General features: G+C 39.6%; 1 protein-coding gene across 4 annotated transcripts in view; it reads left to right on the top strand.

Moving 5' to 3' along the window:
* Nucleotides 1-14,581, top strand: part of FHOD3 (formin homology 2 domain containing 3) — a 374,964-nt gene that overhangs the window by 316,650 nt on the left and 43,733 nt on the right. For all 4 annotated transcript variants that reach the window (XM_054284852.1, XM_054284853.1, XM_054284851.1 and 1 more), the window contains 2 exons: nucleotides 1,501-1,659; nucleotides 9,993-10,175. In XM_054284852.1, coding sequence (XP_054140827.1) covers nucleotides 1,501-1,659; nucleotides 9,993-10,175 — 342 coding nt within the window. The remainder of the gene's footprint in view (nucleotides 1-1,500; nucleotides 1,660-9,992; nucleotides 10,176-14,581) is intronic.

Raw genomic sequence — 14,581 nt, 5'->3', positions numbered from 1 at the left:
GCTGTGGTATCATACAGGTGCTGAGCAGGCTGCAGGAACCAGTGGCCAAACCTCTTCCTGTGTGAGCAAGGTTCTGGGCTGTGCCAGAAAAAGGTATCTTTTTAATGATACAGCTGTATTCCCCATTATGGGCTGTCCACAGCTGGAGGTGCTTTGATGAAATCATATTTACTAACTTCCAATTCAAAAACAGCACGTAGGCCTGGCAGTGGGGTATTTTGTGTCTCAGTGGCTGTGGTGCTGACCCAAAGAAAGTGAAGGACAAAGCTCAATAGTCTAAAAAACAATCCTGAGCACAGATTGAGACTGGAGCAGTAAGTCTCCTCTTGGGCTTTCCCCAAATCCACAAGAGATCAAAGACTGATAACATCAGTGTGCAGGACTTCTCCCTACACTCCTGTGCTTGATGGCATTCCTCAGCCCATGTCTGATAGGGAAAAGGCAGAAGAACCACAGAAAACATGTTTACAGTGTTCACATATATGCAGAGGGAGGAAAAAACCTGAGTATGAGGAGCAGAGTCCTCTCACCTTTCAGCTACCCAGCACGACATACATAGTTACCAAAGAGACACCTTCTAGCATGGGATGTTGAGAGAGAGAAAGAGAGACATGCTGAGGTGTAAAACCAAAGACCTCATTCAACACTACATTATGCCATATAAGTGGATTTTTAGTCACCTTGCATAGCTGGTTCACATTTTGTCACTATAAGGATGGGGAGAAAGAGAAAAAATTCCTTGGGTCTAATCTAGAATGGAATTTAAAGTATATGTTGCCAGTCCTTTGTGATTTTATTATTATTTGTACTGGATCTAAGATCCAAGGATATGGATAGTCTCAAATACAACTTTGTAAGAAGCACAAGAGTTTAAATGTTTCTGCATCTATGAAGGACTTGACAGACATATCATGAGCAGCAAAAACTTTCCCTGGCAGCCAAAGGTTAGAAAACCAAGCCAGTGCCTCCAGAGAGGCACCTGCAGCTCCTTTGCCTGTGTCCAAGGTGGATTTATAACAGTGGAGAATGCTGGCAGGCACATGGGAACTACTCTTTTTCCCAGCCAGACACACAAGTGAGAGAGGGTCCAGATTGGTGCATCCAACAGGGAATTGAGCCCTGGAGCCCCTTGGGTGCCCAGCTGCTGCCCCAGCAGGCCTGTGCTGGCCAGTCCTGCTGCATAACAGAGCTCTGGGCTGGCAGAGGCAGTTTCAGGTATTTTCCAGACTGGCTCCTGCCCCAAACTGCCCTTTTGAGGACTGTGTCAGACTAGCTCTGCTTTGCACAGCGGTGTTCAGATCTGTGATTGAATCCTGGCAGCTCATGTTGATAGGATAAGGATGTGCCACAAGAATTCAGCTTGTTTTGATGCCTAAAAATAAATTAGGTTTACACTCAGTGTCAGCTTTCTTGAGTGGGGGAAGTCATTAGTGAAAGGAGTGACTTTTCCTTTATAAAACAGATCTGAGGAATAATGACCTTGTTCTATTCTTTACCAAGAAAACTGCTGCAGATGGGAAGCGACAGGAGATCATTGTGTTGGACTCAAAGCGGAGCAACGCCATCAATATTGGCTTGACTGTGCTGCCCCCTCCCCGCACCATCAAGACTGCTATTTTGAACTTTGATGAATATGCCTTAAACAAGGAAGGAATAGAGGTAAGAAAGAACAGTCAATGTCTTCAAATCTGCATCTTCAATACTTTTTTTCCTCATGTTGTATATGGTACAGGCCAGACTAGGCATGGAAGAAGGGGAAGGGGGTGTATTATATCGTGTCTGATTGTTGAAATTTGTGAAACCAGTGTAGTGGACTCAGAGGCAGGAAGTATCATGGGGCTGGGCATGCTCAGTGACCATGGATTATCTGCTTTGTTTGAGTAGCAATGGTGTTAATTCCTATCAGGTTTTTCAGAGTATTATCTGAAGCCTGACTGAAACATTGTGAGCAGCAAAAATAGGCAGTGAGTTACTAGGGCTGATGCAACTGGTACAGGGTTTAATAAATTTCATGCCCAGCTAGCTGTTGGAGTCATTCTAGATTGTATATCTAATGGAAAACAAATACAGCAACTAGTTCTGCCCAGAATAGCATTTCTGTGTTACTGTTGTTTGAAGAAAAGCAGTTGGTATAAAGATTACAGATGATGTAATTTTTACCACTAAGTGTTTGACTTTGCAGATATTCTTACCGAGATCCAAGATGAGCTCTGTTTATTATTTTTTTTATCAAAACATTTTTCTTCTGTGAAGTGTAAAAGAAGCCTGTGGCTCCACTGTTTTTTTCATTATGGTCGTATTCATTTCAATTTATTTTTTTTTTCAGTAAGCCTGTATCTTCTAGTAAGAGTAATCTGCACAACTACAAATCTCAATCAGTGACTCTCAGAAATCATATATTAATTTACAGTCACCTTTTTGTGGTTTGGCACTGTGTTTCATTATTTCCCCCTTTCCACCTCCACCTTACTGACTACAAAAGAAGATGAGAAAAGCTTCCTGGAATGAAAATGGTATTGCCAACAGTTGCATGAAAAAGAAATGCTTAAGGCAAAAGATCCTTCTGGTTAGAAGCCAGGGGCTGATTTGTCTCTATAGAACATAATTTCTTCCCCAAGCTATATTACTTTTCGCTGTATGCATATTTTACTCATATTATGAAGGTGGCAGATCACTCTAACACCAGTGATTATTTCATGACCCAGCCCAGATACCCACCACTGCAGTCTGCAGTACTAAGCTTTAAAGTGTCGGAGATAAGTACCCTTCCAGCCAAGCCCAGCTCACAGCCAGGTAGATCTCAGTGCTGCAGGCAGTGTTTCCATGCACATAACATAAAATGGCTGACAAAGGAGGACAAGTCTTCATTAACTTCTGGGTATCATCTCCTTGCAATTGTGTCCTCCTCTGGTTTCAGGTGCTCTGTACAGCCCATCCTTTCTACTGCCAACATGTGTCTCTGGGCTGCCCATGTGCCAACCACCTGTTGTGGTGTCCTCAGCTGTGCTTTGTACCACCACACCCTCCTTTGGGTGGCCTTTCCATTAGCTGCCAGGAACCCATAATTTAATTTAAAATATATATGAAAGTGGATCTCAATCTGAAGAATTCAAGAAACCAGGAAATTGGGCACTATTAATATACTTGCCCAGTGCTAAAGAAAAGGTCTCTGAGGTCTGTCCCCACGGCTTGAAGCTAGAGATGTGAGTAATCCTCATGTGATCATTCAGGTATTTGAAATCAAGAGAAAGGGTAAGTGCAGCTGAGCCCAGATACTTTGCACTTTGAGGAATGAGATCTTGATTGGTTGGGAAGGATTATGTCCACGGAGAAAAGTTTTTTTCCCTCAGTTATTTATATTATTTACTTCTTATCAGGTAAAACCCTACACTGAATTCAGATTTCCTTTTCACTCCCAAATTACATACTTTTCTTACAGCATGCTGCAGAGTCAGACCTTAATAGTGATGGAGAGGGCTGGATTAAGCTATTCAGAATTGGCCACGTAGCACACAGGTTGATACTAAAATGCTTTACTCTGATTCCCACTGTTTTCAGCAGATCCCTGCCTCAGTTTTCTATACTGCCCCTTTGGTCTACAATGGAGGCAAACTTTGTTTGCTGTGTCTCTTCTCTTTTTCTGTCTGTTTAGCCCTGAAGTTAGCATAGAGGGAAGACAGATTGTTTTTTCAGTCTAGATTTTTAGAAGTTTTCTGGTTCATATCTATCTAAATATAAGGAAAAAATTGGTGGCCATTTTGAATGAATCAGTAATAGTGTAAGAATCAGGTTCATGTATTAAAAACCCCACGGATAATACAGCAATTTACTATATAATGCAATTGATTTCTTATCCATGGGTTGATTGAGGCAGGACTGGTATGGAAAAAAATATGCTATTAGCCTAATTAAAAAATTGTACCACCGTGGACACTCAAAAGCCTTTCTGCACAATAATTGTGCAGATCTAGATCTAGAAGAAATGTCACATCCGGTAAGCAGAAGAGAGATGTAAAGAGAACAGGAAAATAGATATGTGCAGTGGCAACATAACCTTCACTGCTGATATTTCAGAGAAGCTACAATTTAGGATCATCTTCATCTTTTGTCAGATCCAACAAAGAGCAGAGCACCTACAGTGTAAAAGTCATCTGAACCATCCTTTGCCTTGGCAGAGAGCTCTCTGCTCTGTCCTTTGCTGAGAAGCATTGTCACTGTCATGTGAGTGTGTGTGTTCTGCACCTCAGTGGATTAAATGGTGCCTTTAAACTGACCTTAAGGATTCCTCTAAGGACAGAGGACTAGAGCAGTGCTGGAGTTATTGCTAGCAACAAGCAGGGATGCAGTGGGCTGCAGGCCCAGGTTCATGATAGCCCAATTCATAATCTGCTCAGTCCCATGTTAGAGCACTGGGTCCAGTAGAGCCTCCACTGCTGCCCTACATCTGCTGAAAGATGCTTTGCTTTTGAATTCTTGTTAGTAATCCACTTTACTTTTTAACTTTAATTATATGACTAAGTGGAAAAAATACTCCACTTATTTTATAGCCCTCTGTTCCTAAGTATGTTGCATATTTTTAGGTCTTAAAGCAGTTAGGTATTTTATAGCCCTCTGTTCCTAAGTATGTTGCATATTTTTAGGTCTTAAAGCAGTTAGGTATTTTATAGCCCTCTGTTCCTAAGTATGTTGCATATTTTTAGGTCTTAAAGCAGTTAGGTTCCTCTGAGCTGTGAAAAAAGGCAGAAAGTGGGGCCATGACACTAGAAAGGCAGATGTAGTCCACTTAGTATGCAAGGGAGGAACTGTTTGAAATGTGTTTTCGGAGGAATGCACATCATGTGTTTGCAAGCACGAGCCAGTCCAGCTAAAAAAAAATTTTTGCCACCTTACATTTGCCAAAGTGTTTGTGTTTTCCTTTCTTTGAAAACCTGGCATTCATTGTGTTCAAACAACCTGGAGCTCAATGCAGAATAAAGAACTGCCTCCTTACAGTGGAAGAGGTCTTGCTGGGAGTTAAGCAAAAGAGGCAAGCTTAAAATCCTGGCACCTAATTTTTGTGTATCGGAAGCAACTGCAAGAAGGGAGTCCAATAAACCAGTCCTTAGTGCTTGTCTGTACAGAAGGAAATGAGTGGATCTCTCTATAAAGGGTTGCTTAGTAAGGAAGTGTGGACCAAAATCAATTAATACCAAAGGCTATGGTTAATTTAGCAGACTAAAATTAGGGTAATGCTGTGAGGAAATTAGCATGGTTTGTTTTCTGCTTTACAATATGGCTTTGTGATGCTACATGATGTTGATTTCATTAGCAGGTATAGCTTTTTAATAAAGCTTCGAAATGAAAAAAAAAAATCTCTCTGGGTGTGCTGTACCCTCCATACCCAGGTGTGCTACACCCATAATAAATAGCTTGATATATTGGTGTCTGGAGTGGCTAGATAGCCCTGAGATGTAAAAAGGGGTAAGATGTGAGAGCTTGATGTTAAAAAGCCAGATGGTGATATGTATAAAAAGAAATCAAAATTTGATTTTTGGAAACAAGTAAGGTATTTACATTTTTATTCTGATCATTGACATGGTACATCAACATTTGCAGTTTCCAATTTGTTTGTCTAATGCTTTGTAAGAGTGTGATGTTTCAAACGATGCTAGGTTGTGTGACCTGAAAGAACACCTTTTTCACAAGTCTACACAGAAGTGAGAATGGCCTCAGTGGTGCCTTGCTGACCCACAGTCAGCATATCACAGCCCTAATCTGTTTCAGACTTTATTAAAAAAAAAAAAAAAAAGCCACACGAAGAGGACTGGTCTGTCTGAGGTATCAGTTCCTGATTTACAAGGATGGTCATCATCATTTCAGATGGAATTCTTTCTCAGAATTGGATCATTTTTGGAAGAGTTGTAATAATATTAGTGCAGGCAGCTTCCCTTACAGTGAAGTTCTGACCTTCATATGCTGTTACATTTTCTTAGAGTTTCAGCAGATAATGCAAACCAGCCGTGGGTCTTGTTAACAGCTGCCTGGGAACCTGAAATGTGAGAGAGCCTTTCAGGAGTTGGATTGTCTTCTGAGGCCTGTGAAATATCTGGTGAAATACCCACTAACATGTGCTTGGTGATGGAGCTTATGTGTTTGTGGTCCTCAAGCCACAGAAAGCTTTGAACACAATAACAACAACAAACAGATATTTGAGTTACTGTTTTCTTTGGCTGTTGTTCACCTGGTAAGATCAGGTGAAACCAGACACCAAAGATGAGACACTCCTGCAACCTCATTGTCACTGAGAAGCCCAGCATCTCATGAAAGAGAAAATTAAGCACCTAATTTCCTCAGGGGTGCTGGGCTATTCACTATTACTGCTTAGGTGCTTCCCTGCATCCCACACTGAGGTGTCCATCATCCTCAGCCATATGTTGGTTTTGTAAGTCCTCCCTCTTAGGAACTTTTGGAAATTATACCTCAGAATGGCAGAGTCCAGGAAATGAGCAGTTTGATCCCTTTGCTGAAAGTTGAAGCAGGTGGCTGAGTCTGGAAGCAGAATAATTGGAGTCCATTATCTCATGCAAAAATTGCTTATTTTCCTCGAGTATTTGCACACGTTTTCCTCAAAACATAAGGCTCTGGCCCAAACAGTTTTGTGAGAGTGCGTGAAGATGAAATATGAAAAATGAAACTGGTAATCAATAAACACTATGCTCATATTCTCTGGTATATGTGTCACATATGCTAGAGAATATGAGCATAGGGTTTATTGATTACCAGTTTTTCTTTCATTGACCTGAAGGCTGCTGACACCACCTCAGTTACAAGAAAAGACTGAGGGAGCAGGGCCTGTCCAGCCTGGGGAAAAGCAAACTTGACAGTATTTAAGTATATGAAGGGAGGGTGTCAAGAGGATGCATCCAGGTTCTTCTCAGTAGTTCCCAGCAACAGGACAAGAGCAATGGGCAGAAACTGATGCACAGGAAGTTCCACCTGAATATGAGGAAGACTTTCTTTACTGTGCAGATGACTGAGCACTGGAACAGGGTGCCCAGAGAGGATGTGGAGTCTCCCTCACTGAAGATATTCATAAACCATCTGGTTGCAGTCCTGTGCTATGTGTTCTGGGATGGCTCCTTGAGCAAGGAGCTTGGATCAGTAGTCCCACTGTGGTCCCTTCCAACATAACCCACTCTTGGATTCTGTGTACTGGGAAGAGCAATATGAACTAATGATTGGACTCTAAGCTGTTTGTGATTTAATGGTCACATCAGGTGCCAGTAACCTTCTGCCCTGCTGTGATTTTATGCTACTTTTACTGTTAGGGTGGGGGTTTTTTTCAAAAAATAATAGAAATAAAAACTAAAATAATAAAAAAGTGGCAGATGGTGTACTCATCAGTTTCCAGCACCAAACAAATGGCTCAAATTAGTCACAGCATGGAAATCAAGAAGAGGAGCATTTCACTACTTGCTCAGGGGCACACCAGGGATGATGACCAGCAGGATCAGAATCATTTGCCCAAGCAGATCAGGAGTGCTGGTGTAGGTTGTTGTTATGGGGACACTTGCACCCTGGATGGTGTGTGATCTGCCAGCAGCTCTGGCCTCACCAAGGCAGGGCTTTCAGCAGCAGGGCTGATCCTCAGCAGCTGGCACCAGAAGCACAGCCTCTTGTTTGGCATGCCCTGTTTCACATAGTATGGTATGCAGCACAGCAGTCTTGCAGAACTTGGACTTGAATGCTTTTTGTCAGCTCCATCTATCTTGTGATGTTTATATAAAGCTCAAGGAGGAGGAGAGTCCCTTTGGAAATAAAGCTTACTGTTCCTTTGCTCTCTTTAAAATGCCCCAAAGCAGTGTAAAATTTGGAGTGAGGGCATTGCCCCACCACAAAATACTTGTGGGATCCCTGAGCAGCTGCCAAAATCCTAGTTATTTGTAGGAGGCAGTTGAGAATACTGCTGCAGTGTTAGCCTTCAAAAATGCATCAGAAGCATTTTTGCAACCATCACATGGGTACTGCTAAACTCTCCATGTATGGATGTCCAATATGATCCTATTTGCAAGCTGCCCTGTCTCAGCTGAGAGCGTCTTCCTCTTGTGGAAGAGGAGTAGGCACTAAGATGCCTGACTCCTTCAAGGCACACTGCAAAGCACCTTTCTTTATGAGTTTCAGGCTCAGTCTGGGGGTTTTTTCAGACTTTTTTACATGAGTATTGATTCAGAAATGAGACTATAAAGCAGCTAATTAGGAATCTAGTTTTATGTTAGGTATGACCCAAGTTACAGATTTTAACATGTCTAGGTGGATGGATGGATGGATGGATGGATGGATGGATGGATGGATGGCACATCTCAAAATCAATACACAAATGCTGTCAGTTGAAACACGCGTACATCAGAATATTTTCCAAGCAGTCATTTCAGGCTAAGGAAAAGCACCAGAGTGTGTTGAGGGATTTTCCTCCTCTTTTTTTTTCTTTTTTTTTTTTTCTTAAGAAAATAATTTATTTAGGTGGAATCTTGAGTGTCCAAGCAAGGAGGCTTTTTTTTGGTTTTGTCATTGTTTATAACAAAGAGCAAGAGAGAGAGGCAGGCAACATTAACAGAAAATGCTTCTTTTTTAATGTTTATGGAAGTCAACAGAAGAAAATGGACAGCAATAGAAATGCTGTGGCTGAAATTAAATAAATCCCATTTCAACAAATTGAACCTTATTTGCCTGCTTCACTTTTGTTCTTGGCCTGATTGCCCAGGAGAAGTCCCTTGCTCTCTATCCACACTTAGCTACAGTGCTGTAGAAATGTAGAAACAGCCAGGGAAACTTTCAGTACTGGAAGGGGGCAGTTGTGCTGCTTTGATGGATTGGCTATGTCCAGTGCTGGAACAAGGCTGTAGTTTGGATTGGCAGGTCAGATAGCTCTTTGGCTGTATTTTTATTATTCTCTCCTCCCCTTCAAAACAGCCTCTATCATTATAGACGGCTACAGCAAAAACATGTCATTCTTGAGATGAATAAACATAAATTGTGTTAGAAATCTGCTTTGCTTTAAGGAGGCATTGATCAGTAGGGTAGAGACCTCAACTTATCTGATGCCTTTATGTTGTTTTGATTTTCTTTTTATTTTGAACTGCATTTATTGTGTTAAAAACTGATTAAGAAGCAATACCTTAGAGAGCAATAATTTCAGAAGGAAAGCTGCCACATTTAAGCAAGCCTGTAAAATTCATGACTTAAAATTTAAATATTTTGTACCACACTGACAGCAGAAACTGAAAATACTGAGGTCCTCTTTCAGATAAAAGGAAAAAAGGCCATATGTTATGCAATGCGTAATTCAGCTTTAAATTCAATGTGTTCCTTGGGAAGTTGTTGTTAGGGTGAAATCTTTAAGAGTGACCTAGTAAGCTGTAATAGTTTCCATGTTCCATAAGAAAAACAAAACAGACTGAACAAAAGTAAGAAATTATGGGGACAGCAAGGGACAGGAGTCTTCAAGTTATTCCTGTATACTTACAATTGCGCTAGATGATTTATAGATACTGGGGCTAAAAGAGACCTTAAAGTCTAGTCTCACTTGCTGTAAATCACAGGCCACAAAACTGTTCTCCTTTTACCCTTACTTCCACATGTAATTTACAAAAAGATATTAAGTTCTGACTTAAACATATGCAAGTCGATGAGATCAGTCCTAACCAATTTCCTTTCATGCCCTTCAGTGTTTCATCCCATGATTAGCCACTTACTATCTACTAAACACAGATTTCAAAAAAAAAAAAAATTTCAATCCAGACACATTTTTAAACAAACTGCAGATGTGTGAGATAGCAGTCCTTGTTTTGCTTCCTTGTACAGTGGATTAGTTCTTGGTTGCTGCTGTGCTGTCCTAATTTAACAGCCAAGGACTTGAGGACTTTGACTGTGGCTGCTGTGGGGTCACACAGCAACCAGCCCTCACACTCCTCTCAGCCCCACCACTGATGTTTGCCTCTTTTGCCCCTGTACAGAAAATCCTGACCATGATCCCCACCGAGGAGGAAAAGCAGAAGATCCAGGAGGCTCAGCTGGCGAATCCCGATGTCCCCCTGGGCAGCGCTGAGCAGTTCCTTCTCACCCTCTCCTCCATCAGCGAACTCTCCGCCAGGCTCCAGCTCTGGGCCTTCAAGATGGACTATGAGATAGTGGAAAAGGTGAGGAAAAGCACAGGGATGGGTGGAGACTCTTCCGAGGCTTTGCTTAATCTTTCCCTGACCTTGGTATTATATGGACATTTTGAGGAAATGGTAAATGGGTCGCTTTTGTTTTGGTGGCCAAGCAGGAAACAGCTAAACTGATCCTTCATAATCTCTTCCTTCTATAAAAGAAAATTAAGAGATTATGTCTTCCTTCCTTTAATTAGTCACTAATGATGTTGAAACAAAGAAGAGGGTTAAATCTCTGCCACATCTTCTCCAGATGTTGTTATTCAGGAAATTACTTCAGAGCAATGAGAATTTTTCTTTCATATAGATTGAGTGAGGACTACTATATTCAGTCTCATATCATGAGAGTATTGATCTTTCTTACATCCATTTGAACTAAGGAAAACACCATCCATTAAAGTTTTTGTGTTTATAGCTCTCAAAATTCTAAATAAAAGACAGTTCAGCTCAGTCACATACATTTGTTGCCACCTTCTCCATGGCTGGCATTCATTCACAGAACACTATAATTGGGGTATCTGTCAAGAATGATGAATCATGGGCACAAATTTTAAAAAAGAGGATAAAATTTTCATGCATATGTGAGACAGAATGAAGCTGTGTTTCAGGAGATTTCAGGAACTTGCTGCCTTTCACAAGGTTTTCAGAAATCTCTGCACAGGAGCTTCCTTTTGGCTGCATTTGTGGTGCATCCCCCTGGCATTGCCACTAAAGCAGCTCTCTCCTCTACATATTTCTTTTGTATCTGTGCACATAGGTGTGTATCGAAAAAATCAATATAACTGTGTGATATGGATTCTAAAAAGTGAAACATGTGAAAAAAGTTTCACATGCTTGTGAAAATTCCTTATGTTTACCTAGAAATGGTTATTTAATGAGTTGTGCAACAGTGGATTGATTTGCAGGTGATACTGTCAAGATTACTCAACATTTATTTAATTTTCTTAGATGTTAGGACATGGAATCACACGAATACCCAGGATTTTCATTGGAATGTTTTAGTATTAGCCAGTTACTTTTCTGACTTGTATAGCAAAATATTTGTATCTGGCATGAATACTTCTTTGCCAGTTTGTTCTGTTTTGGGTTTTTTTCACTCTGGTACAGCTATTTATTCTGCTTAGAAGTTACCACAAGGCTAAATTGTACCTTTCACGTAAGCTGAGTTAGCAGTAGTTACTAATCTCTGCATATACCTAAAATTTCTAGGGTCCTCTCAATCAAAAAGCAACATTTGAAGCACCACTAAAAGCTAAAGAAATTCTGAGTTTCCTTTTGTCACAAAGTTAATTTATTGCCAGGTAAAATCCATGTAGAAGGCATGCTTGTACAAAATGTCTCAAATAGCTAAATTACTCAGAGAAGCAACATCTGTAGGGAAGACAAAACCAACATTTTTGTCCCTGTTTGAAGGTAGATAGGACTAAGCACAGTACTTAACATAAAATGGTAGAGGAAGTAACATGTGATAAGTGTGATGAAGTATGAGGAGCACATGATAAGCCTAGCAGACAAGCATAGATAGGACAGACAGCTTGGGTCTTGGGTGAGGACAAAGAAACAGGATCAGACATCAGGAGTGCAAGGCAGAGTGAGCACCTGGGTGTCTCCAGTTACAGAGTAAGGTCAGCGTTCCAGGTAATCAGTAAATGTACATGTTATTTGGACTGAAATAAGATACTGTGATATTCAGTTTTTAAAAAATGAAGTAATTTGCATTAGTGATTATGATGATAAAAGAGACCCTTGAGCAGCTACCATTCTTCTATTCTTGAAACTATGTTTTTGTAGATCTATCTGCAAAAGGTCAAACCCTTCATGAAAAGTAGGTCCCAAAATCACTTAGCTCCACAGCTTTGCCTTTCTTTTTTTGTCCGGCATTTGCTTGATCTTTTCTTTTTTAATCTTATTTTGTATTGAGGAAAATTCATAGCAGTTCAGACTGCACTCATATTATTTATCAAGTCACACATTCATTTTATGTAAGATATGAGTGCTATTATTTCCATGAGGCTGGAAGTTTTAGATGGTCCCTGTTACCAGCAGTGTGAAATACCTGAGTTATTGGTAAGACCGGTGTTCTTATACATGAGACTCTTCTGCTAACCTGCCAAGAACAGAGTTCTGCCTAAGTAGGTTTTAGCTTCATCTCTGATAACCTGAAAGAAAAGAATGTTAATTGTTCAAGAAATGGGTTAAGTGATACATTGTTTATGTTAATTAAAAACTTTTCAGGCATAATAAGAGAAACCATCTTTCTTGAATTTAATTAACTGAAGCAAGTAGGGGTACATTTGTAGAGAGCATCCTCAGCCTGTGCGGAGCTGAACTGGATGAATAAATATTCACTCTTTGCTCTCTAAAAAATCTAAAATTAAAGAAAAATGGATGAATATTAACATAAATACCTACCGAAGGTCATTAGTGGAACAAAAATTTCCCTCTCCTTTCTTTTGGTATTCTAATTTAAATGCACAGACAGAAGAGGTTAAAAAAATTGCACTGCGTTGCTACTCATTCCTCATATGGAAATACTTATGATGCAGATATTGTCAAATTCTATTATCTCAAAGGGGCTGTAAAGGTCTTAAAAAAGGAATAGAAACTTTGATTTTTTTTTTTTTAATTAAGATCACTGCAGACAAATATATCCTTTTTGCTGACTACTTAAAAGGTCACAAAATTAATAAAAGCAGGTGCAGAAATGAAAAAAGTACAATGAGTTGAGTTCATTTGTACATGTCCATCAAACATTGGATCAGGCATTATAAGATGTCTTTCAGACAGAAGTTCTGGACCAGTCCTCAAATTTCATTCAAACCTAATTTTTAGCTGAAAAATAAAAATGTGATATCCAAGGATATGAGGTAGCTCTGCCTTATCTATCTGCCCTCTTTAGGTGGAAGGTGAGTTTTATAGGAAAAAGAGGGGGTAAATTTGAAAAAATCAGAAATTTGTCTGATTGTTCAGTATGTTGCACACTTTTTTATTGTTCTTTAATCCTCCAATAAAAAAAGAAATAAAGAATAATTACAAATGTGAACTATATGCAAAAAAGTCTAAGATTAGATAACTTGTCTAAATAGCTCAGTGAAGGGCTCAGTATGGCCTGGTTTGGAGGCCTCTTATGCCACCTTCTTATTTACCTGGAAAATGTTTTAAATTAGTCTTTTAGCAATGCTTTTTTGGCAGGTTGAAAATTAATATAAATGAAATAGTTCAGAAGCCCATGTTTACCACAGATTCAGAGCAGATTGAGTCATCCCATAATGCAACAAAACAAACTAAATCAACTGTGAATTTAAAGCAACTCAAAGAATACTGTGCAGCAGTCTCATTTTAATTCACTTTGATAATGTCTTGGATTATTTAGCACCTCTCCTCTGATGTATAAACTACTTAGCTCACTATCTCATATCTTAATTTGTCTTGAATTTTCCATATTCTTTTCAAGAGAAAAATTTTTCTGTAGGGACTAGAAATACATTTCATTCATCTTTTATGGTAAAATATCACTACAGTTGTTGAAAAAACCATCGTGTGTCTCCAAGAAAGTGAAATTCTCAATTACTTTGCCTCTTGGTCTAAAATAGCAGCTTAATTTTGGCTTCTTGGCTCATAAACAGTACAACAATATGGGAAATTGGGAAAAAAGTCTCCCTGCCCGTGGCATAGGGGTAGGAACCAGATGATCCTCAAGTCTTTTCCAAAACAAACCATTCTACGATTCTGTGAAATGAATGCTGCTCACGGATGTTAGAATGGCATTTGAAGATAGGAACAATGTGAACTGTTAGTGTGCATACAAAGTAAATAACCCTGGGCCTCACACAGAGACATAGAAATAAGTTCTGTCAACTCAATTACCCTCACTCTCTTCCTTTGAACTCTCTGGTGCAGTTCACTTCCTGAGGTAATGGAACAGAATTTATGATTTCAAGCCTCACCAGTATGCACATCGATACTCAGATAACATGTGAAGATGAAAGATGCATTAAATTAAAATATTGAAATGAAACTATTTCTAAAGCTCTATGGTTACAGCAGATTTTTTTTTCAGTTTTAAATTCTCATAAGCACAAAACTATATCTAAAACACAGAAATAGCTGTCATTTGAAGAAAGCTGTAGAGTCAAGCTACAAATTTTAAATCAGTAAGGTTTATAACTTTTTAAATTTGTTGTTCAAAGATTAGAAAAAATACATTTAAGATGCCTTTTTTATAAGTTGGGGCTTGGCCATGTTCATGGATTTAACTGAAATGCAGCAGCATTCTCCTGTATGGAATCACAGGATAGTCCCCAGGACAAGTAAGGCAGTTGCATACATAAAGGAACAACAGTAGGAAAATATTTTATGTACTTTTTTTGCTGTCCTTGTATGTGATTTATTAG

This window comes from Melozone crissalis, unplaced genomic scaffold (genome assembly GCF_028551555.1).
Source record: "Melozone crissalis strain CALT ecotype California unplaced genomic scaffold, PUWL_Pcris_2 ptg000042l_1, whole genome shotgun sequence".
Classification (NCBI taxonomy): Eukaryota; Metazoa; Chordata; class Aves; order Passeriformes; family Passerellidae; genus Melozone; species Melozone crissalis.
Note: the sequence above shows the minus strand (reverse complement) of the source record. Positions and strands in the feature narration are given on the sequence as shown.